This window comes from Rhamphochromis longiceps, linkage group LG17, assembly GCF_057381845.1.
Source record: "Rhamphochromis longiceps isolate RC_006_pf linkage group LG17, R_longiceps_female_GT1.1, whole genome shotgun sequence".
NCBI lineage: Eukaryota > Metazoa > Chordata > Actinopteri > Cichliformes > Cichlidae > Rhamphochromis > Rhamphochromis longiceps.
The window spans coordinates 23,245,610-23,268,337 of record NC_140573.1 but is presented as its reverse complement, the minus strand read 5'-3'; the positions used below and the strand labels follow the sequence as shown (position 1 = coordinate 23,268,337).

The window sequence follows — 22,728 nt, the reverse complement described above, 5'->3', positions numbered from 1 at the left end:
TTATAATAGTGTTAGGATTATGATAGGGTTAGAATTACAATCATCAGTGATTATATCAGAGGGTTAATACACACCAGATCACAAGTAACCTGCTTAGGGTTAGGGTCATCATTAATGATGACTTAGACCTCAGAGGGTTAAAGCAGCACTGCTAGCTCTCGGCATTACAGACTATATGAAAGATGGGAAGACCCTCTATGTCTGAAATTGAAGCTGCCTCTGAAGTGCCATAAATCTGCATTTTATTTAATAGCCAGACTTGCTAATCAAGCTAACTAGCATTAGCTTATAAATTAGCATGCTTCTGTATCCAACTAAGGTCATTTGTGGCTCAAACAAGATGGGAACAGCCCTCATGCTTAACTTGAGAATTGAACATTACATTGTGTAAATTGTAGTCAGGCTGTAGTCAGCCTAAGAAGGTCAGAAACATTAAATTTATAACATATGTGAAAGGCTGTTTGTCTACTGATCACCTCAGATGACAATGTCAGGTGACATCTCCAGGTCTATTTACTCTGAAAGAGGCTGTAAAACTTTGGGAAAGAGTCCATTACAGATCAGTGAGTTAGAGAATCTCGCTTCTGATCGATGATAATGAAACTAAGTTGAGGACTGAACCTTTCTGTCAGTAAGTCTTGTTTTAGCTGCTATTAGCCTCTGTTAGCTGCTTTAGCCAGCGTTAGATCAACTTTTTTTGAAGTGGATCTAACATTTTTGGACTCTTAGCAGATAATCTCTTGCAAAATATGAGCGTTAAATCAAACAGTTTATCAGAGGGAAAGCGTGATTTTTAGGTTACGCAAGCTTAATATTAGCTATTGTTAGCTGTCCGAAGATGGGAAGGTCGCAAATCTAGTCTGCTGATAATAAGTAATTAAAACAATATCAGGGATAAATAAGCAAATGTCTCTTCTCCTCCACCTTAGGTGTTTTATTTATGTGGCAGATCTCCAGCCAATCATATGGGAGATGTCGTTTCAGGCCACTGTATTCAAATGCGGTGGAGAACATGGAACACAAACCACAAACCTGCTCCTTTGTATTTAATTAAAAATTTGGATTAATTAAAAATTAATTAGAAATTTATGAGAACATATCAGTTTCTTGGAAGATATAATTACACAATACAATTAGTATACAATACAATTAGTAATTACAATTAGTAATCTATGTATATTTATGAGTATAATACCCTTTTTTTCTAAGTAAATAATACAAAAAAAAATACTGAGTACACCTCTAAAGCAGGATTTCACAAACTTGGTTAGTCAGTAGAAATCTGTGGGCAGTCAACTATCTGCTCATTTTTTCTATGACCTCTCAAAACACTTCCCTGATGATGTTATGGCTTGAGTTGCTATTTTCAAGTCATGACTAATTTAAAAAGGATAAACCAGGCTATTCTCATGGACTGGTGGCTTGCCGATCACAAATCAATAGCCAATGAGATTGCATTTTAGCCAGATGTGACCCTTTGCTGGTCACATCTGGTGTTAAAACACCAAGAGTGGACACTACGACAATGCTCAGCTCAGGGCTTTACTTCAGGACTTCACATCAGATGGTCACATCCATCTTTTATAGATCTTTTATATGCCATCTATGCTTTGCATCAAGTACTGCTCCAACACCAAAGGACAGTTTGTCCGTATCTGAAGCCAACAGCTTCTGACAGAAACGTCACTTTTTAACGCTCTGCTATGAGAATGCGTAGGATACCCCTACAGAAAACACAAACACTTAACTGTATGTACACTTCTACCCACACAGAGGCACATAGACTATCAGTGGTTGAGGACCGTCCCACCTATTTAATGGCAGAACAAGTGATGCATGTGCAACATTACACAAGCAAACACGTATTTCGTGCACCATTTGAAGACAAAGACTCGCCTTGCCAGACTTACACAGTCAATTGTTCGAAACTGCATGATTTGCAGCTATTTTCTCCCATTCCCTTTTCTTTTTCCTTTGATGAATTCATCAAGTGTGAGAGCAAACAATAGAGACAGCAGCCACAAACGGGCAGACAATAGCGTTGCCATATTAACAGCCATCAACCAGAGTGGGGGTTGATGACACTCCTGATGAGACATGGAGAGTGGGAGGAAAGTAAAGAGAGAGGCAGTGAGGACGGCAGGAAGGGAGAGGTGGCGTTTCCACCCGACTGGAAAGCAAATTTTGAAGAGAAGTTTCAAAGTGTCACTTGAAACAAGATCGGAATCAAGAGGGATGAAGTGTGAATAAAGCCAGTAAACACTTTCCTGCAAGAAAAATGAAGTCAAGGAGTTTTCATTTCTGGGCCAGCTGATGCTTGCTATAGATGTCTTGAAATGCGGTGATATATTACAAAGTAAAGCTCTGTATTACATTTAAAAACTTCTCATTTGGCTTGTCGGATGCTTTGAGAAGGAAACATATTTGACCTAATACCAGGGAAAATAACAGTGTTATTTATACGGAAATCATAAGAATAAGATCTGACCTCTTGGTTTTGGTGTGTGGAGCTTATTATTTTCAATACTTCCCGTGCTTCATGTTGCCACAGTGACGTCACCCGTTTAAGTCTTACTGACCAAAATTAGTTTTGCATTTTTGGAGCGATTAATGTACAACGAGCAATATTGTTAGTTTAATAAGGCTTTCAAAAGTGTTGCAAACATGAACACATACAAGAGATCCAGTTCACTGACTATGAAATAGCTGATTTGATGCCGAGCAAACAGCTAGCAGCCATAGTCAAATCGTCCATGCGCAAAAATAATGAAGATGTTAAGCCTTGATGTAATTTAAACTGTCAACTTATATAAATATTTAATACTTTTTTTACTGTCTGGCTCTAAAAATGTTTATTTTTCTTCTTTAAAGTCACATTTTATTATTGAAGATGATGAGGATTGACTCATTTTTACAGGCAGCTGCAAGTGCCTCTTTGTGGAACTACATGTTTGTGGTAGAAAGAAATGCAGATCAGTGCATGAACGTGTGCATTTTGTAAACATATTCAGTCGGTCGAAATGACATAAAACGTTGCACTTTATGCAAATGCACCTGGGTAGACTCGCATGAGACCCATGTCCCCAAATAGTCCTGAGAGTTCCTGCTTATACGCTGCAAGGGAAATTTAGAGTGCAAATCAGTGTTGAGTAGAGATGCTCACCTCGTGCTCACTCCTGTTTTTATATGGGTGATTTTCATATTGCAATTTTTAGAACAGATTTTTTTTTTGAATAATAGTTAAGTAGGAATTAGTGATTTAAGCTCCGAAGGCTATTAACTACCAGGTAAATGCGGTAATTGTGCACTATTAATTTTCTGCATACTGAAAACTTTGTAGAGTTTTGCTGGGTAATGATCGCCTGGTTAATTATTATTGAAAATCTAGTCTATTCTAAATTTATCATAGGAAATTACAGTAACTGGCTGTCCAACCTGTAGTATTCTGTAAATTTTAATCAGAAATCTTAAACTTTATGACATATATATATATATATATATATATATATATATATATATATAATATAAATAATTAATTTCCTCTTTCTTGTGTCTTAATGACCTTGAGGCTGATTTCAAAATGTATTCTCATTAACTCACATTATTCATATAATTGTATTGAAACATTTGTTCCTCCGATGAGTGTAAAAAATGCGGGGCGATCAAAAGCTGTCCTCCTGTTGAGTGTATACTTTTAAAAGATGTGATGTCATCCACCTTTCTGCAGCTACACCCTCCACCTCACCTCTGTTTTTAGTTCTTCTCTCTCTGATTTTCCTCGTTTTTGGCTTCCTCTCATTCTGACTGAGTCATACAAGCTTATGAAAGCCTGGAGACAGCGTTCTGCCAAATCAACGCATTTCTGCACACCAACACACTTGTCATGTGCTTTGCATTTGTGTGTCCTTAGCCTTGAAATGACTCCTTTTCTCCCCACTAGCCTCTCCTCGCTCTCCTTGTTCCCTCTGATATCTCTGAGGGGTGGACGGGGGCCACAGTTCCCCCTCATGTCCTTCAGCTCCTTCACATCTCCTTCTCCATCTTCACTACCCTTGAAATGAGTTGTTTTTGCGGCTGATGAGTCAAAAGTATCGCTCAACGGGAGAAAGCAAAGCCACCTAGCATGCCTTTCATTTTTTTCTACTCAACATGACAATCTCTGTCCATATGCCTCATTTTTATTTATTTATTTTTTAACAGTCTCCTTTTTTGTGGAGTGCATTAAGAGGAAATGTAGCGTTTGATTGGGCTCTTACTGGCCTTGTTATTCGCAGGCTCTGAGCGCTGTTGTTGTTTTCTCATAGTTAAGTAAGCCGCCTGGCCTCATCTGCACCCGCTCAGCCAGAAGGAGCTGCGATTGCACCCTCGCCAGTTTCCCTGTTGAAATTTCGCCAGTGTCAGGGAAACTGTGGCCCCTCGCTTCCCTCAATGTGTTTATTTTAAATTAGCAATGGTGTTGTTTGTAAAGGATCTTCGCCATTTGGGGCAAATGAGCCCACTCCGGTGCCCCAGCGGTGACCCAGAGGCACTTTTTCAATTCTTTGTAAAATACCAGTTTGGATTTAAATGAGTTTGTTAGACCCACCGAGACGTAGGAGAAGTTTCGCTGCTCACCACTTTAACTCCCAACTTTTCTGCTTCCTTCTTTTTTCGATTTTCTTTGCACCCTCATTAGATGACATCTCTACAACTGCTAGTTTGAAAAAGAACATCAACAACAACAAAAAGGGGAAAACAGGACGACATAATTGACAGCGAAAATTTGGAAAAGAGCATGATAACTTGTTAATTAAATGCTCAACTCATAAATTTATGGAGGATGCATGGGTCTGAAAGTGAATAAAAACAAGAGTGTGCCTCGTCAAATTAAGATTAGTCTGTTCAGATATGAATAAGAAAGAAAGAAACAGTGCTTAGCAAGTTAATTAGACCACAACCATTTAAGGTTTATGACACACATTTATTATGTTTTTTATGTTTCTGTAATGCTTGATGATATTATTAATGCTAAAATATCTTTTTTCTGCTATCCGTAAATTCTCAAACTAACTGTTTTACAAAAAGCTGAAAAAATAGTAAAGGATAATATTATTTTTGATTAAGATGCCAAATTAAAATTATTTATTTGTGTTCCTGAACAGAAAATTACTTTCGGTATTTGAATATTGTGCTGATTTAAAGTCCAGTGTGCCGACTCCAATTTGGTTATAAAAACACGAGTTCGGTTTTCTGTTTCCTTAACAAATAACAATATCATTTTTTGGTTTTAAACAAGTTTTGAGCAGGTTTCTAAAATATGTTTTTTTATGATGTTATTAAGCACTGTAGGCTTTATTGTGAAACCTTCAACAGGTTCTCTGGTTAGATGTTTAAGTTAAAACGTCTTTAATAGTCTTTAGGTGGTCAAAAAGTGACCATCGTCTCAGGGATGCAGTAAAATGATTTATTAGTTCCTGCTTTATTTTCTTTAACCGTCTATGTGCCTTCATTAAAGCTTTAGAGGAGTCAAATTCAAGTACCCATTGATTTCACTGGGGGTTTTTTTCACTTTAGTCAGTTTTGCATATAAAAGGTTTGCAAAGTTGTGCAGTCCCACAAGAAATACTGCTGCTTAACTGCCTGATTTTCCTTGCTAATATCCCACACTTGTCTTTTGGCATCAAAAAATAACGGGAAAATAAAAGGATACAGGTACCAGAGTATGTACTACATAATTACTTTTAATGAAATACTCATCCCATAGTGCTTTGTAATTCCCAGATTCCACAGCAAATGATTTCCAACCTTATCAAATTGAATTATCTTCATTAGCAAAGTTTTGAAATATAATAAATTATTATAATTTAAAGTGTAGCTTGGTTATCGATTATGATACAGTGCTTCATTCCTGATCTCAATCACTGTTTCGGGTTATCTGAGGGTGCTCGGGTTTAAATGTTACCATGGCAACGCCAATCTCCACCAATCAGGGATGTTGGTTTTTAAATATAGGATTGTTGGTTAGACAGTATAAAAGATGGACACAGCAATTCAGACATCCACTGGTTTCTGAAGTCTAGTTTTTGAAGCCTCGAGATGAGCGTTTCCACCGCATGATTGCAAAGGAAACTGGTGTGAAGACGAGGGGCGGGTCTGGCTGTGAAACTGAGTAATGACCAGTCAATCACAAGTTGTTAGCCAATGAGTGCAGTTTCATACCACAGATTTACAAAATACACCCAAAATGAGTGACTGAGCCCATAAACTCAAGACAGGAAGTTGCATTCTCCATAGACTTCTACAGGAAGTCTCTTTGTAATCACAGCCATCGCCATCTGGTGGCCTTCAGATAAAATGTAGGTTTAAGGCACTTTAATATCGGCTTCATTTTTCCAACGCACCAACTACATACATAAGCCATAACCAGCGTCACCTGATACATGTCATACCAGCTGACATAGAGGGAAAAAATGTGATTTCTAGTTTACCTCCAAAATCGAATTATGACTGTTTAAATGAGCATGACAACTTAAATCTGAAGTTACTTCTCATTTTACCAGCTGGTTTATTATAAGAAATTACTCCAAGATGGCAGTCAGACTTGGGCAAACATTGGATCGGGACAGCTATGAATAAATTAATGATTAATTACAGGATGTTGAAGATAAAACCCAAGACTTAATGCGCGCTTGGAGCTCTGGCTAAAATGCAGTTTTCCACATCAAACCAGCGAGTGGATATCTGTGGATCAGTGTAATCCCCCCCCCCCCACACACACACACACTTATTATTGTCATCATCTGGCATCACATGACGGTCCTAAGTGCTGTATGAGAGGCTGCTTCAGCCCGACGAAAATAAAATTCCTTGAGCAAACACCATTCAGTCGTTTTCAGAGCACTTTTTGGCATTAAAGTAAGAGATATCATTTCAGCTTTCAAAAACACATATTGGTAATAATTTAAACGATCTCTTTAATCCCGTTTAGGTTATTCAGAGGCCAAAATGTAATCAATCACAGAAAAATGATTTGAGAGGCAGCTTGGTTTGGTCCCAGAGCATTCAATTGTGTCACTTTTGTGCGTCATGCAGAATCCATTTTGTCGTTTGACCCAGGTGCTTGCATTTAGGCTGTGTGTGTGTGTGTGTGTGTGTGTGTGTGTGTGTGTGTGTGTGTGTGTGTGTGTGTGTGTGTGTGTGTGTGTGCTTATGCTGACTAGGATGGTCTGGGGAATATCATGGCGCTACTGTTGGTTTAATGTGTTTGGAGTTAATAACCAGATGAGTGGATGAGCCGGGGAGGAAGGGAGAGGGTGAGAAATGGAGCAATTTGGCATTTTGTGCTGAAAGAGAGAGAGAGAGATGGAGGCAGAGATAAAGAGAGAATGAGACAAAGAGAGCCAGAGGGGTAAACAGAAAATGGTCCTTTTGCTAAAACACAACCTTAAGCGCCATGACGGGTTTGTTGCAGCGTGTGAGTGTCTGTTTTTTGGCTGGGGATGCGCTTTGTCATTTATCTTAATGATACAAGTGAGACACAAGCACACGCGCACACATGAACATCATGCATGCACAGAATAAGTTTAATGTCTTCATTAAGTGGCTGATCTGCGCAAAGGTCTCTGTGCACAACACGGCCTGGAAATACTTTGGAATGATCAAAATAAGGTATAAGGCACAAGGGATTTGAGTCGTGGCAAACTGAATGCAGACGAGTCTAAATTTTAACAGGCCTGAAATTATTATTGGATAAAGCGATGTTGTCTGTCAGACCTGCGAATGCCAGGGAAGGGGAAAAAATGAAGCATGAGTGATTATTTCTCTCTTAAAATTCTGATTCAGCTCTCAAAAAGCAAGAGCCACAGCTTTATTATATGACTAGTGGATTATTAAAAAGACTATAATCACTCAGCCTTCGCCAAAACCAATAACCAGTGACATGTTCATTTTAATCGGTGTCTGTTTTCTAATCTGTGTTGCTGATAGTTGCTGCGAGCAAGTGATTCCACCTGTAGCTGAAAAGACAAATTAAAAAAATGGGGGGCGGGGGGGAGCGTCAACATCAATCCCCGAAAACGTGAGCGAGGGATGACGAGGCTGACACTAAAAAGGTGCCGAAACGTGAAAATCGACACCGAGCCGTGATAAATGTTTGATCTGGACGTCTGAAACCGCTTAAACGTCATTTGTTATGAACCCGTGTGTCATATTGAAAAATGAAGAAAGAAAACAGAAACGCCTCTGGAAATCATTTCCAGCCCAGAGATAAACACATGTAGCAGATTACAGCGTTTGATTTTCGATCACTGCTCAGATCAGCTTCCTCATTGCCTGGGCTGCTCTGATGCCGTGTCCAGGGACCCGCACACCCGTCCAATGGCAGACATCCGCTTTGCAAGCCGACTGTATCTTCTCGCTCGGCTATGGCAACGTGCAGAGCTGAACGCTCCGCCGTCCAAGACAATTATCTGCTCTAATGGATTCAGTTGAGACGGGGCCGACCTGAGACGGAGGACTGATTTATTTCATTCTTTCCTAAAGCAGAGCGGCCAATTAAATCGCCTTAACTAAACGTTAGCTTTTTTAGCCAGCTACCCAGGCCCAATTAGGGAACAGCTGCAGGTGGATTTTAATGGGAGATTTTATGTGAGTGTGTGTGTGTGTGTGGATTCTCAGCTCATCTCTGTGTTTATACTTTTGCATGCCTCAGCGACAGAGAGAGTTACTTGGTTATAAGCAAACTTGCAGAGCTGGATTTTTTTCCCCTCCCTCTCCGAGCACTTTGAGGTCGGCCAGAAAGTGGCTTTGATTTCCTGAAAGTGCTCTTGTTGTTTTTACAGCCAGTAAGGGAGAGAGCCAGCGAGGGGGAGGATTGACATTGGTGCTTTTCCACCAAAGTAACTAGTGGATTGTATAGATTTGTGAAGTGCTGCGAGCTGGACCGATTCCTACGTTAACAGGATTAGAACATCAGCCAAATGCCCGTCAGAGATGCGGCATTGTTTGAAGCCATCCACTCATCCTCTCCCTGTTTTTCCATCTGACAATCTGTTCTTATTGCGCTGTCAAATTCAGAATGTGTTCTCTGTCATATTCCCCCCATCCCTGCTGTCACTCAGCGGCTCTTTGACACACATAAATTATACACGTTAAGGGGCATTTTTACAGCTGCACAGAGAGAGCAACGAGGGAACGGCGAGGAGGGGGGCAGGAGAGGAAGAAATGGAGCGAGGTGGAGTATGTATTCCATGCCACCCAGAGGCCTGTGTGAGCAGTAATTGCAGTAAAGTATAGTTAATGTGGGTCAGCAGTTGAGTAGAACCCCAGGGGTCAAAAGGAAAGTAGAGGGGAAGGGGAATAATGGGGGGGAGAAATTCGTGTGGGTCACTGTAAGAACCCTGCCTCGGGTGGAAGGGCTCTTGGTGAAGCTCTGCGATACATCCCACACCTGTCTCTTTTTCCCCTTTTAATAAAGCATACTTTCATTCTGCTGGACTGCAGGGCTTTGCCTCTGTTATTTTCACCCTACCCTACCGCCGGCCTTTTCCCCACTCTTTCTCCAGTCTGAGGTAATTCAAGCCCACACATTTGTGTGCTGAATAGAGCAGCTGGTGCCAACCTGGAGGTTTGGACCAACAAGATACGTCTTTAACCTTAACCCATGGGATTAAGCAAGTAAATTGGAGGTAAAAACATAACCTGTTCATATTCTAAAGAACTGACCTGTAATTATTTTAAATAAAATTACAGGTCAGGCGATTGGACAAATATATCAGCTCTTTGCAATGGATGGTGTCCATCAAACTTTGGCTTTTTGGAGCTAAAAAAGATATATATTCTATTTTTATTTCCTAATTTAGTTTTCTGTCTCCTCGAGAATTCAACTCTGTTGACCTGCAAAGTTACACTGAATAATAATAATAAGAAGAAGAATAACTAGCATTGGGATTTGGATGAAATCATGCACATTTCACTAATTTCCATCTTTAAGGAAACTCTCCAGTTTGTAATACTCATTCAGTTTTATGCTGTTTGTGCCACAAAACAAGGTCACTTCTGTATTGTTAATAATTTGGACCCCACACAGCATTCTGATAGTTGTTTACAGTTTATTTGTGAAACACACAATGCACTTCAGATCAGCACGAATATTCCAGCGTAGTCAGCTTTCCAGGTGGCCTCACACACACACCTCCTCTTCTGGTCTCTGACCTCCACCTCCCATATGGAAAAGAAATAGTAAAAACTTATATGATTTACTCATGAAAGTGGCCACTTTCTCATTACTTTTATATATATTGTTTTAGTAAGTAACCAAAACATACAAGTTTCATTATATAATTTTTCAAGGGATCTTATATCTGTTTTCACTCTTGTATGCTTTTCATACAAGTTTCACACAAGACAGATACAAACTTTATAAGATTTATATATATCTTTTCCATATGGGCTGTGCCTCCAACCTCCTTGGCACTGCCCCTTGAGCTCACCCCTCCCCTGCAACTGAGCCAGGGACCAAACCTCCGCCACAAGGCTGTCTTAAAAATATTTAAAATAATGAACATAGAGATTTGAGTAAATTTTAAAATAAATGGCTAATATAAAGTTGTACATATAAAACTCGTCCCATGCTTTTGTGAGCATGTCTGGAGTCACTGCTGTTGTTATGCTAACTACCTTCAATGACGTGAAACTCATGAATCTGCTCTTTCTTCCAGTCCATGTTTCCATCGTTACCCGTGCACAGCTTTAAATTAAAGTGCTGTGAAATCGTATTATTCTTTTTGATGGACTGGACTGAACCTGGACTGTGTTAAAGCTCAGAGTTGCACAAAGGGAGCGATACACAGGAAGATTCTCGTAGAGTTAGCATCTATCTGAATTTAACAAGCTGTCCCTGAGCTTACACTAGCAAAGCAAGCTAACTCGTCCCCACGACCACATGTGAAGACTGTACACTTTGAAATTCTTGTTTGAAGCCCATATGAATAGCCATGGGGGAAGACTTGTGAAAATACAGTTTAAAGACCAAACTTTATTTGGAGTCTGTGCCAGGCTAATTCTGGCCCCCGAGCCTTATATTTGACACCCCACTAATAGAAGTTATAAAGTGGCGTAACTGCACACCCTTTACACTGAAATTGGACTACAGTAAGTTTCTGTCCCTACAGATACAGTCTCCACAAATGTACCCCCAAGGGCTAATTATTGGATTTAAAGGTGATTACTTGTAAGTGCTTGTTCCGAGCAGTAAAAGGTAGATATTAGGACCATTTATTATAGATTCTGTGGTTGAGCGTGAGGAGACAGTCTGTTATACAAAAAGAAATGAGACTTTAAGGGTTTCCTCATATATTTAAGTTAAATTAAAAGGTATTTAATACCCGCTGACAAGTTTACTTTGTATCTGCCTTGTACAGGTGGAACAGTGGTCGCCTCACCTCACAAAGGTGCTAGGTTTAAACCTGCCCAGGGCGCTTGTCCTCCTTGTGTGTTTGGGTTTTCTTCAGGTGCTCCCACAGTCCAAAGACACACTCTAACTTCTAAATATGACAATGATTAAGGTAAAAAATTGTCACTGGACACGAATGACAGTGCCAGTAACTCAGCAGGTGCCACACCAATGACAAGCTAAAGGTCTAAACCTAAAGATGTAATAAGGTGCTTTATTTTCTGTAAGTGTGTTTAAATATAACAATTTCCATCAGCTCAAGATAAAAAATGATAGTCTAGAAACAGTCCAACATGGCCACTGGGAAACAGCGCTGAAACCCAGACTAATGAAAGTCATTTAAGTAGATTAGTTGGCACTCAGGCTAAGGTGACCCTCATGGCATGGAGGGGAGACTGGGATGTTCCCATTCAAATGAAGAGTTACAGAACAAGAAGAAAACATTATGAAATTAATTTGCAAAGAAAGTAAAATTACAGGTCAGGTTGTCACCTCTAAAGCGGGTTTAATTTTCAGACTCTAAGAACACGGCCTCGCGTGTGCCTGATTTTTAGAGAAAGCCGTTGGAAGGCATAAGTGAGAGAAAAAAAACCTCCTCAACTTGCCGATTCAGCCCCCCCTTCAGCTCCTCTGCAGCTCTGCTGTCTCGAGCTGAGAAGTTGGGGTCGACCTGTTGTTGGAGGGGGTAGATGTGTTGACAGAGGCAGGGGGCCGTGGGTCTTCGCTCAGTCAAAGGCCCCCTTCAGCAGCCATGAAGCATTTATGAACAGGCATCTCCCTCCTCTGCTCTCTATTCAACTCACAACGGTTGTTTCTCTCCCCTCTTCTTCTTCTCTTTTTTTTTCTTCTCACTTGCAAACGCTCTGCCCTCCTTTCCCATGTCCCATCTGGCTGTCTTGCTCTTTCTGTTACGTGCACACGTACACTCCAGCGTCTAATAGATTCCTTCCTGCCGCTCCAGATTTGTGCGTGCACGTCTCTGGTGTGTGGTTTTAAGTGTCCCTTTTCGACAACACAAGCAAAGTGTGTCTCCTTGCTCAGAGCCCTCTCGGCCTTCAGGTAAATGTTTGTTCTGCAGAAAAAAAGACACATGCACACAAATTGATGGAAAGAGCTTATTCGTGCTGGGCCCCTGCACCTGCTTGTGGTTGTAGTACAGGTATGCTTATGTGTAAATAAAAAGCAAACGTGCAGACCTACACCTAAAATATGCACACTCAGTGGCTTTCTGCAGGATTCTGTGTGTGTGTGTGTGTGTGTGTGTGTGTGTGTGTGTGTGTGTGTGTGTGTGTGTGTGTGTGTGTGTGTGGTCCACTCCTCTGCTCTTTGATCCTCATCTTGACAGCCCACCACCTGGGACGCTCTGCCACATGCCGCATGGCTCCAAGGCCCTGGCTACGCCGTGGGAATGACAACACACCGTGGCTAACACAGCGCTAACAGCCAACCCTCCCCTGCACATTATATGCCGTCAGAATCACTAATGCTAACACCAAAAGCTAACCCTCCCATATACAGATATGTAGAAAATGCCACTGGAATCAGAATTCACATCCAGCCGCTAACCCTCCAACATTGTTATTGGAATTGCTAATCGCACACAGGGGGGCAAAGCTTGAACACAGGTGCAATTGGAATTATAATGTACAAAACTGAGGCAATACTAAAAAGCTCGCCCTTGAATACACATAATCTCTACTTTTTACCCAGCATGCAGGAAATATACAGTTGAAAATTATGTGCCTCTTGCAAAAACAATGAAGCTAGTGAGAACACTTGTACATCAGATAATTTACTGTGTTTTTCTGGGTCAGTCTATGAGACTGATTGGACTCACCTCGGTGGTGAGGAGAGGTAGGTCAAGATGAGTCGCTGGTGTCATCCATGGACAAGCAGGCATGGTGGGGAGAGGCTGGCAGGGGGGACAGGGCAGGGGTCAAACTGGCACCACACATTGGTGGAAAACAGTACACATAAGTAGTTTTGAGACCCTTACAGTATACCTCTAAAGTGCATCTGCACAGGCCTTTTCAATTACTTTGCAATTAAACCCTTTATTTTTACTTTTTTAGGAGTGTTTAGATTATTCATTGAAAGTTTTGACTCTTTTGGCCCATCTTTCTCCCCTAAACCCCAACCAGTGGCGGCAGATGACTGCCCCTCACTGAGCGTGGTCCTGCGGAGGTTTCTTCCTGTTAAAATGGAGTTTTTCCTTCCCACTGTCGTCAAGTGCTCGTTCATTGGGGTTTTCTCCCTATTATTGGAGGGTCTTTACCTTTGAATATAAAGCACCTTTAGCAAGTTGTGATTTGGTGCTATGTAAATAAAAATGAATTGAACGGATCACCGTCATGTTCCCAAGGTCTGCTTTTAGAGCAGGGGTCGGGGAACTCCAGGCCTCAAGGGCTGGTGTCCTGCAGGTTTTAAATGTGTCCTTGATCCAAAACAGCTGATTTAAATGGCTAAATTACCTCCTAAACATGTCTTGAAGTTCTCCAGAGGCCTGGTAATGAACTAGTCATTTAATTCAGGTGTGCTGACCCAGGGTGATATCTAAAACCTGCAGGACACTGACCCTTGAGTCCTGGAACTCCCCCACCCCTGTTTTAGAGGGTATGGTGCTGCATGGCTCATATATTATGTGGGTGTTGGAGTTGTATGCAGTCGTTTCATTGCTCAGTAAAAACTTGTACATGTATTAAAAGCTTTTACATTTCAAGGATTTTTATTTTATTTGGTTTCCCACTGTTGGTGGAGTTTCATTATTTGATCGTCTCCTCTTATTAGGACTCTAATTTCAATAGTTCTTTGGACCATTCTTCACCATGGCTAATTTTAATTCATAGGCACACTCCACTGCTAATATTTGTGTAGTTTTACTCTTTTTTTTCTCTCTAATGGTGCTTTTTCATGCTGGCTTAACTACAACTACAACTTCAACCTAATTTAGGATTTTCAGTGCTTCTCCATCATCCGTATCCTCACTGGGTCTAATTTTTATCATGGAAATGCGGCACAAAGATGAAGCCGAACTGATGGAGATCAGCGATATGTGGAAGCCAGCACTTTTACCACAGAGTTTGGTGTGTATTTGCCATCTTTTTGGTGACCCACATGGAATACATTGAATACATTTTTACCCAGTGATATTCTGTCAGTCATGATTAATACCCCCGATTATCTCCCTGCCTTTAACCAGTAGAAGCTGGTGTGAAACTCTTGGTGGCAAATTGATACTGATAGCTGAAGCGGGGGGGCTTAGGGTTTAGTGAAGTGACACCCCGAGCCGTCTTTCACACTGGGGGTCATAGAGGGAAAACGCTAAGCTGAGAGTTATCCCTGCTAATACACAGGCACTGCACCATCTGAATCACAACACCAATCACGTTGCTGACGCTAGGCTAAGGGCCAACTATTCAACAGCCCTGGCACCCAGAGGACACCGCAGGAATTCAGATCCATTACACTCCCAGCCTCATCAAAGGGACTTTGGGATTTGGATGCTAAACCTGCTCCAGATGCTCACTGTTGGATTTCACTAAGATGCACTGCAGGGCAAGTGTCATCAGGGCTGATGTCTGCAGCACAGGCAACAAAACCTCAACCGATTCACCGTATTCACACTGAATTGATTTGTGCCATAAAGACAATGGGGGAGACACCAAAGCAGATGTAAACAATGGTCCGCTCTGCTCATCTCTGGACAAATAAATACACAACAAAATTACCAGATGAGCAGAGCTGGAGGCAGCAGGTCCAAGCATATGAACATATGAACCTGGACTAAGATGCTGAAGCCATAGCAGTGCCTCACCTGTGGCTGCCTCATGCTAATGTGCAGTTTACTGATCCTCTTCACCAGGTAAGCAGCTGTAGGTGAGCAGAGGTTTAATGCAAGAAGAAGTCAATCCACAGTTTGGGATTTTATCCTGCAGTAGCTCCCTTTAATGTATCCATCCATCCATCCATTCGCTTCCGCTTATCCTTTTCAGGATCGCGGGGGGTGCTGGAGCCTATCCCAGCTGTCATAGGGCGAGAGGCCGAGTACACCTTGGACTGGTCGCCAGGCTAACACACAGAGACAGACAACCATTCGCACTCACATTCACTCCTGCATTCACACCTATGGGCAATTTAGATTGATCACAAACTTTAATGTATATTAGTAATAATTTGGACAGCCATTCTACCGTCGTCTCCACTATCTTTCCCCGGGTTCAGTTTATGGACATGGGTATAGGTTTTATTTGAGAATCGGGAAGAAATGTCAAATATAAGTTCAATTTTGAGCACCAAACTCTTTGTTTCCTGCATTCTGGAGAAATTTTTTTATGCACCAGTTTCTTTTTACATTAATTTATGGTAAAAAAAAAAAAAAAAAAAGGATGAACAAGTAGTGAAATTTGTTGAAGTTAGGCTCTTGGGCATAATTCTCTTTGACAGGATATTTTTGTTTGGGTAACCTGGGTAAATGTGCATGTTTCACCTGCTCAGCATCTCAGCAAGATTTCTGCACGTTCATGTCTGTGATGATTGTAAGAAATCGCGCATCACAACTTTACTGAGATCTACGCGATTTTTTGTCCAACTTGGTGTGTTTGTTTGTGTCATGGATAACGAGGCTTACTACAAAAGATTCAGACATGAGATAAACGGAAGTGTTTTTGGGGAGACAATAACAGGACGGAACACCTGTGAAAGTCACAAGCTAACAGTAAACTCGCTGTGTTAGTTGGATGAGCAGCTCTCAACACATTCTCCACATTTTCAACAGTGGCGGCAGTGGCAGTGACACACGCATGCATTCAGCCACTGCATCCTTATGATGGCTGCCTTCTTTTCGAAGCAGTAACTTAATGATTGCCTGCATGTGGCATCTTTAAACTGTATCTACAAAAACATGGTTTATGCTCTCCCCAGAATGCTAGTTTTAGTTCAAACACTGGATTTATTCGAGCCCGCCGTGGGTTGCCTTGATAAATGTTCTCCCCGTTACATCTCGTTTGGAAATTTCCCCATAGCTGTTCGACAGTCGTGTCATGAGAACGTAAACGCAGACACAAAATCCTCACCGTGAGCGATTTGTCCAAACCTTGTGTTTGACATAAACAGCTGCTTGCTGTGTGTACGAGGAAAATAGAAGAGTCACACCTCGGTCTCTGCCCTACATTTTCCTCCCGCTGGCTTATTTTTGCCTGACTGTGCAGGTTTGTGTGCTGACTGAAAATGGCCCATGACTGCGGTGTTTCAGCCCTACTCTCGTTTCCCTCCCTGCTTTCTTCACTGCAATTGTGTATACATTTACATTCGAGTCCAGTTGTGGTACTGTGTGAGAGTGTGAGCATGCAAGCACCTTGTAAAGTTTAATTTGCAGGTCTAAAGACATTGCAGTGTCAAAGTTAAACGTAGCTCAAATTTTGATTTAAAGTGATTTTTAGTAGCCTGATCAGTGAATTGCATTGACACTTCAAACTGAATCATGCCAAGGTTTCAGTCGCTGATTTCTTTATTTTACTTTTTGTCAGATTTACAGTTTTTTCCACTGATTTTAGATGGCTTCACTACTTTTTGATGAATCGTTTAAATATGATCATTTAAAAACTGCTGTAACATGTGTGTCACCTGAATGTTTCCATTTCCAGCCCACATTTGTCAGAAATGTCGAGATGCAAATAAAGGGAGCATAAATAAATGAGTCAGCGCTTTCTTTGGTGAATGAACGATAAAGCAGCTGTTCACAGATCACTCTGGGATTAATGAAGAGACAACCTTGCTTCTCCACGTTCCTGTCTTCGTTTCCTTGTTGTTCGCATGTGAGTGTGTGTCTGTGTGAGTGTGTGCTCATGCATCACTTTGTGTGCACGGTTCCTCCAGGCTCAAGTCATCAGCGTTGAAACAAACTAAAAAAAAAAGTGTTCTCTTCCTCTCCGTTAGGATGTTTTCTCCTTAACATTCACTCAGCGTCTCCCAGTGTCGACAGGTGATGCCAGGCAGATGAAGAGAGAAAATGCTCTTTGTTGCTTCTTATGCTCATCTCTCTCTCTCTCTCTTTCTCCCCAGGCTGCTGTTTTGTCACGTTTTACACAAGGAAAGCTGCCCTTGAAGCTCAGAATGCACTGCATAACATAAAGACCTTAACAGGGGTGAGTGTGTGTCCTCATTCTCCTCTGCCTACTTTCTCCTCTAATCACACACTTACAGCGGTACCTCGAGGCAGCCCCGCCCGACCCCGCCCCACACCGACCTGTGTTGTGTGTGTGTGGGTGGGTATGAATACGCAAGTAACTGCCTCAGTGTGTTGCGCTGCTGCTACAGAGCATTTGTGAGTGACCGAGAGTGCGAGCAGGTGACTGTCAAGGTTAGTTCAAAAGTTTGGAGGGAGTCTATGTCCACTGGTTCTTTCCAAGCTTAAGTGTGAATGTCATAAAAGTCAAAAACCATTATTACCACCATAACAGCCACCGGGTCACCAGGGGACTGTCTGGAGTTAGAAAAGTTTCTAGAAAATAGAAAATGATCCATTTCAGACATTCGTTCAGTTTTTGTTGTTAAAAAGATTTTGGATGATCCAAAAAAGGAAACATTTCTAATGAAAGTAGGTGGACTTCAGCCTAAAACCCAAGCTCTACCTTTATCCTAGAAGGTTAGTCAGTGTAGCCTACCTAATAGAAGAACCACAGACCATCTTTTGATATGTACACAGATAGAGGCAAATAAGATCCCTGTGTTGCACCATCACTCAGCCGCAGACCGCAGAGCTGCATGTAAAAACCTCAGTATTTATCCTGTCGGCTCTGGGTGCAGACAGTAGTCCCGTGAGTTCACAGCAATCGAATGGACATAAGGTCTCCCGCCTCCTGCGCACTATCCTGAAATCACCTTTAAATAAACCAGATTGACTATTTCCAATATGGAGAACCTGTCAGAAGCAGACTGTAGCGCGCTGTGTGCCACATATGAAAGAGTGCAGCTGAGGACAGTGTCCCAACCTGAGTCTCCTGATGCTGTCTGGAATTAATTTGTGAAAAATGCTCGAGTCGTAGTACTACGTGCTTCATGTGTCACTCGCACACAGTCTCATGTTGATCTTTGGTGGCTTCTTCCACCTGTTACTGGTGCTGCTACCACCTACGATTAGACAGTGTGCTTTCACATTAAAAGTCCACAATAAGAGACCAGAGAGGTAGTGGAAGCACATATATATACTATCATTCCCTCAGCACTTCCCATGTACATATAGAAAATCTAGAAAATGTCTTTGTCCTGTATTTTACTGTATATAGTAGCCATTTGTACATCATACAAATTACTCTTTTATTTGACTTGAATCATCATTTTTAGCAGTTTTGGCTTTTTTTTTTTTCTTATTTTTTGGTTTTATTTTCAAACATAACTCAAATGGACTTTTTCTACCTGAGCCATGTGCTGCTGTAACAAGTGGATTTCCACAGTGTGGGATTAATAATAATAATCCATACCCATCTATGTAATTCTCGATCATGACATGCAAGTTAAAGACTCATCTTTTAGACAGTTTTTAAGAGTTGCCTTTTACTTTTGTTTGTAATTTCTCTTTACACACTTTGCACATTGTGAAAAAGCGAAACAAAATTCAGAGGTTTCCAGTTTCGAACTTGTTGTGTAACGCGTATGTAGACAACAAAGACCACATCTGACCATCTACGAGCGCACTCATTGCCAAATGCAGTGGTCTGATTGGTCACATGTGTTTATTTCGATCCGTTCAAAAAGTAATAATAATAATAAATTCATCCTGTGATATTACATGGTTGATGTCAACGGCTGCGTTAAGAATCGGTGACTTTTAGAAATATTTTTACTGCACAAAATATTGATATAAATTTTTCACATGCTAACTTACCACATTTAACACTGTGCACTTCTGCACACAAGATGCATCCCATGTAATGTGGGTTTGCTCTCTGTTTGTCACTGATTAGAATGGCTGTAACAGACTAATGAGCCTGCTAGTCAGTTGGTGAGAGTGGGGCACCAACTGCTGATAACATATCAATGCGCTGACAACATCGAAATTGAGTGCCAGCAGGTGAGGAGACGTTTCCACTGAAATACAGACATTACAACTAGTTATTGCCAGTGATTTATAATTTATCGGCTTTTAGTGTAATGATATCATCTGCTGTTGTTTCGCAAAAACGTGTTGTCCAAATTTATTCCAAGCAAATGTTCACCAAAAGCTGACAATCACCCACTCGTCCCCACTTTATATTTTCATTACTGGCTTCGGCAGTCTGCAGGAGTTTGTGTTGTGTTTCCCTTTGCTTCTAGCCTGCACGCTCATCCTTGTGCAAAGATGATTAGAGAACAATCATCAAAACACGCTGCCACTAGCAGTCGAAAACACTTGCATGTTTATCTGCTTGCTGGCATCTGTTCCTGCTTTTCTGGACACCCGTGCATATGCCTGACTATAAAGGAGTGTGCTGGTGCTCCATTTTCCAATATTGTTCCCTCTTGTGGCCCAGGAGAGCAATAGAGGAAGTGGGCTGAAGCTTGCTCGCACTCTCACACTTTTAGCCCTGGGTGGATATTTAGAGGCCCCCAGATCCCTTCTGCTCGGGTTATTGGCTGCTTCCCCACCCCTCTCCTCGTCTGTGCCAGCTAACTGGAATCTCATCAGTTGAGCGCCTGCACGCTCTTACTTCTGTCGGTTGGATCAGTGGATAGCCCCCCTGGGCAGGACAGGGTGGATACTACGAATCCCACAAGAGCCGTACGTGGGATTTATGCTCCCGCTCCCGATTCAGAGTCAATCTTGTTGTTTTGCACAGAGTCACCGTGTTAATTGCTCGTGGAATAAGTATGTTAAATTTTGGCTGTTTCTCTGCACCGTGAGAGCTTGTCACTTATCCCTGGTTGGAGGTGTGAAACAGCCCAGGGGAGGACACATACTGCAGCAGTTTCAGGATTATAGGAACATGAAATCGCCTTCTTCTACACCATAACACCATCCCTCCCTCTGTTCTGTCTGGTCATCCCTCTTCCTCACTTGCTTCTCTCTCCTGCAGCATTCGTTTGGGCCTTTTTGATGTCAGGTAGCAGTAAATTTGGGTCTGTATTTGGTCTCTGAAGCAGAGTAAACAACACATTATCAGAGCGTCTTTAAAACATCAGTACAAAACATTACACCTAAACTTGTAGAAAATGCATTTATTAACATTTAAATATGTCTATCTGGAAATTATGATGCCTCTGGTAGGTAATATCTGTCATATGGAAGCCGAGCAAGAATATAGTAAAACATTTCTTTATATTTAATTCTCTAAGCTTGAATGAATCGCATTTAGTTTAAATTAGGGTTAGGGTTGATATTTCCAATCAGGAGTATATTTGCTCGTCTCTATCAGCCCTCTATCACTTGCAGATAACATTTCTTTAGAGATGTTGTTCATGGCAAGGTTTTCTAACAGCCCAGAGGGAGCAATCAGCAGGAGGAGATTTTTAGGTTGGGTTTTTTTTGTGATAATTAATTTCTCTTTGATTTAATGAGCGGTAGTTTTCTGAAACAGCTGAGTTCTTTGGCTCAATGAAAAGTTGGAACAGAGCAGAGTCATGAAATAAATAATAAATAAAGGAATAAAAATTAGTTTTAAGATGTGTTTTCAAAAACTGTAATACCATGGACAGGGAGGTGTGAACAAGCTCAGTTGCCCCTGGTTTTCAGTCCGGTTGTTTGGACTACCAGGAGCAGCTGGTCTATGGACCTCAGCAAACTTGAGGGAACATGGGGGGAGGCCAGGATGCGTAATGTTCTTGCAAGTAGGGCGAGTACCAGTTAGAAGACAAATCCCGACTAACTGCAGGCAAAAAAGGGAAACTTTACTAAGGCCAACACAGTGTGCATTACAATAGTCCAGACACATTGTGATAAAAGCATGAATGAGACATTCAAACCTTTTAAAAGATAAAGCTGATTTGATGGTGGATAAAAGCCTCAAGTGGTAAAAACTAGTGTTAATAACAGAATTCAGCTGCTTATTTAGTATAAAAATCATGCTCCAGTTTAACACCAAGGTTTCTCACTGTGGGTTTAGCACAAAGGGCCATGGTCTAAAAGACGAGCGGCACAGAGTCTGAACCCAGTGACCCCAGTGTTACTTACTCTAGATTCACTTTAAAAATCAGATGTGGTGGTTAAAAAAGTAACCTATATTTTAAGCAGTAATACGTAACAAATAAGCCATATTTTATTGGTTACATATTAAGGAGGGAAATCCCACTCTGCATATAGGTTTGGGTTATCATAGACTACCTGCATGCATTCTTATTTACCACTTCATTCTTTTTGCATCCAGAGGATTCACCCACTGCTGGCCTTTAGAAAGAATAAAGGTTTAATGCACTTATGCCCTGGCTTAGCTTTTCAAACCTGCAGGCTGCATTCATCTTTTATAAACAGTCTGTCTATAGTCCATCTGTGTTCTCTAGCAGGCTCTGACCACTCCTCAGTACTTCTGCTGGCTGGCAACTAAGTGACTGAAAATATGAAATAAAATTTGAAATTAAATATTTTTTTTACATCAACCTTATAGAGGATTAAAGCAGTTTTTCTAACCCCAAATTGTGTCTTTTAAGCTCTTCATGGCCCCAGATTTGGGTTAGGGCAGCCTATTTGTAGCCTCACAGGCAAGCCCCAGGACAAAACAACTCCACTGAGCCACCCGCTACTGCTTGTAGGGGTTGTAGCTTTGTGCCAAGTGCTATAACAGAGTTTTTAAAAATGAAGCTGAAAGTTGTTTCTTTGAAACAAGAATCTGCGGAGCCCAGCGGTGAGATTTAAAAGGTTGCTCATAAGTGCTGGAAGTAAAGGAAAGTTTATTGTCATGTTTGTTCATGAAAAGCTTCTGGGAGCAACAAATATTAAAAATGTTAACCCATGTAAAAAAAAAAAAAAAAAAAGCAGGTGACACATATGCAATTAAACCCGCATCATATTCATCATGTCAGAGGCGGACAACAACAGCTTATGCGATTGTCCTGTATTGATGGACGGATATGGTTTTAGATTTAATATACAGGGAAGAGGACCGAGGACACACTTGCAAAACACTAAATCAATAGCAGCATAATGACGGAGCATTGAGTGGTTTATGCTGGATTTTTTTTTGACTGGCTTCAACTCAGCTCAAAATGGGAAAAAAAGGGCCAAAAAATAAAATAAAATGAGAGTAAGGATCCAGTGGGAGGCAGAAATAAACAGATGATGAGGATGGCGGATTAATTGCTGAATGAGGCATGTCAAGACAAAAGGAGAG

General features: G+C 41.2%; 1 protein-coding gene across 15 annotated transcripts in view; it reads left to right on the top strand.

The window, feature by feature from the left end:
• Positions 1-22,728, top strand: part of celf2 (cugbp, Elav-like family member 2) — a 243,829-nt gene that overhangs the window by 145,005 nt on the left and 76,096 nt on the right. For all 15 annotated transcript variants that reach the window (XM_085387809.1, XM_085387806.1, XM_085387808.1 and 12 more), the window contains one exon: positions 17,492-17,574. In XM_085387809.1, the coding sequence (XP_085243935.1) occupies positions 17,492-17,574 (83 nt within the window). The remainder of the gene's footprint in view (positions 1-17,491; positions 17,575-22,728) is intronic.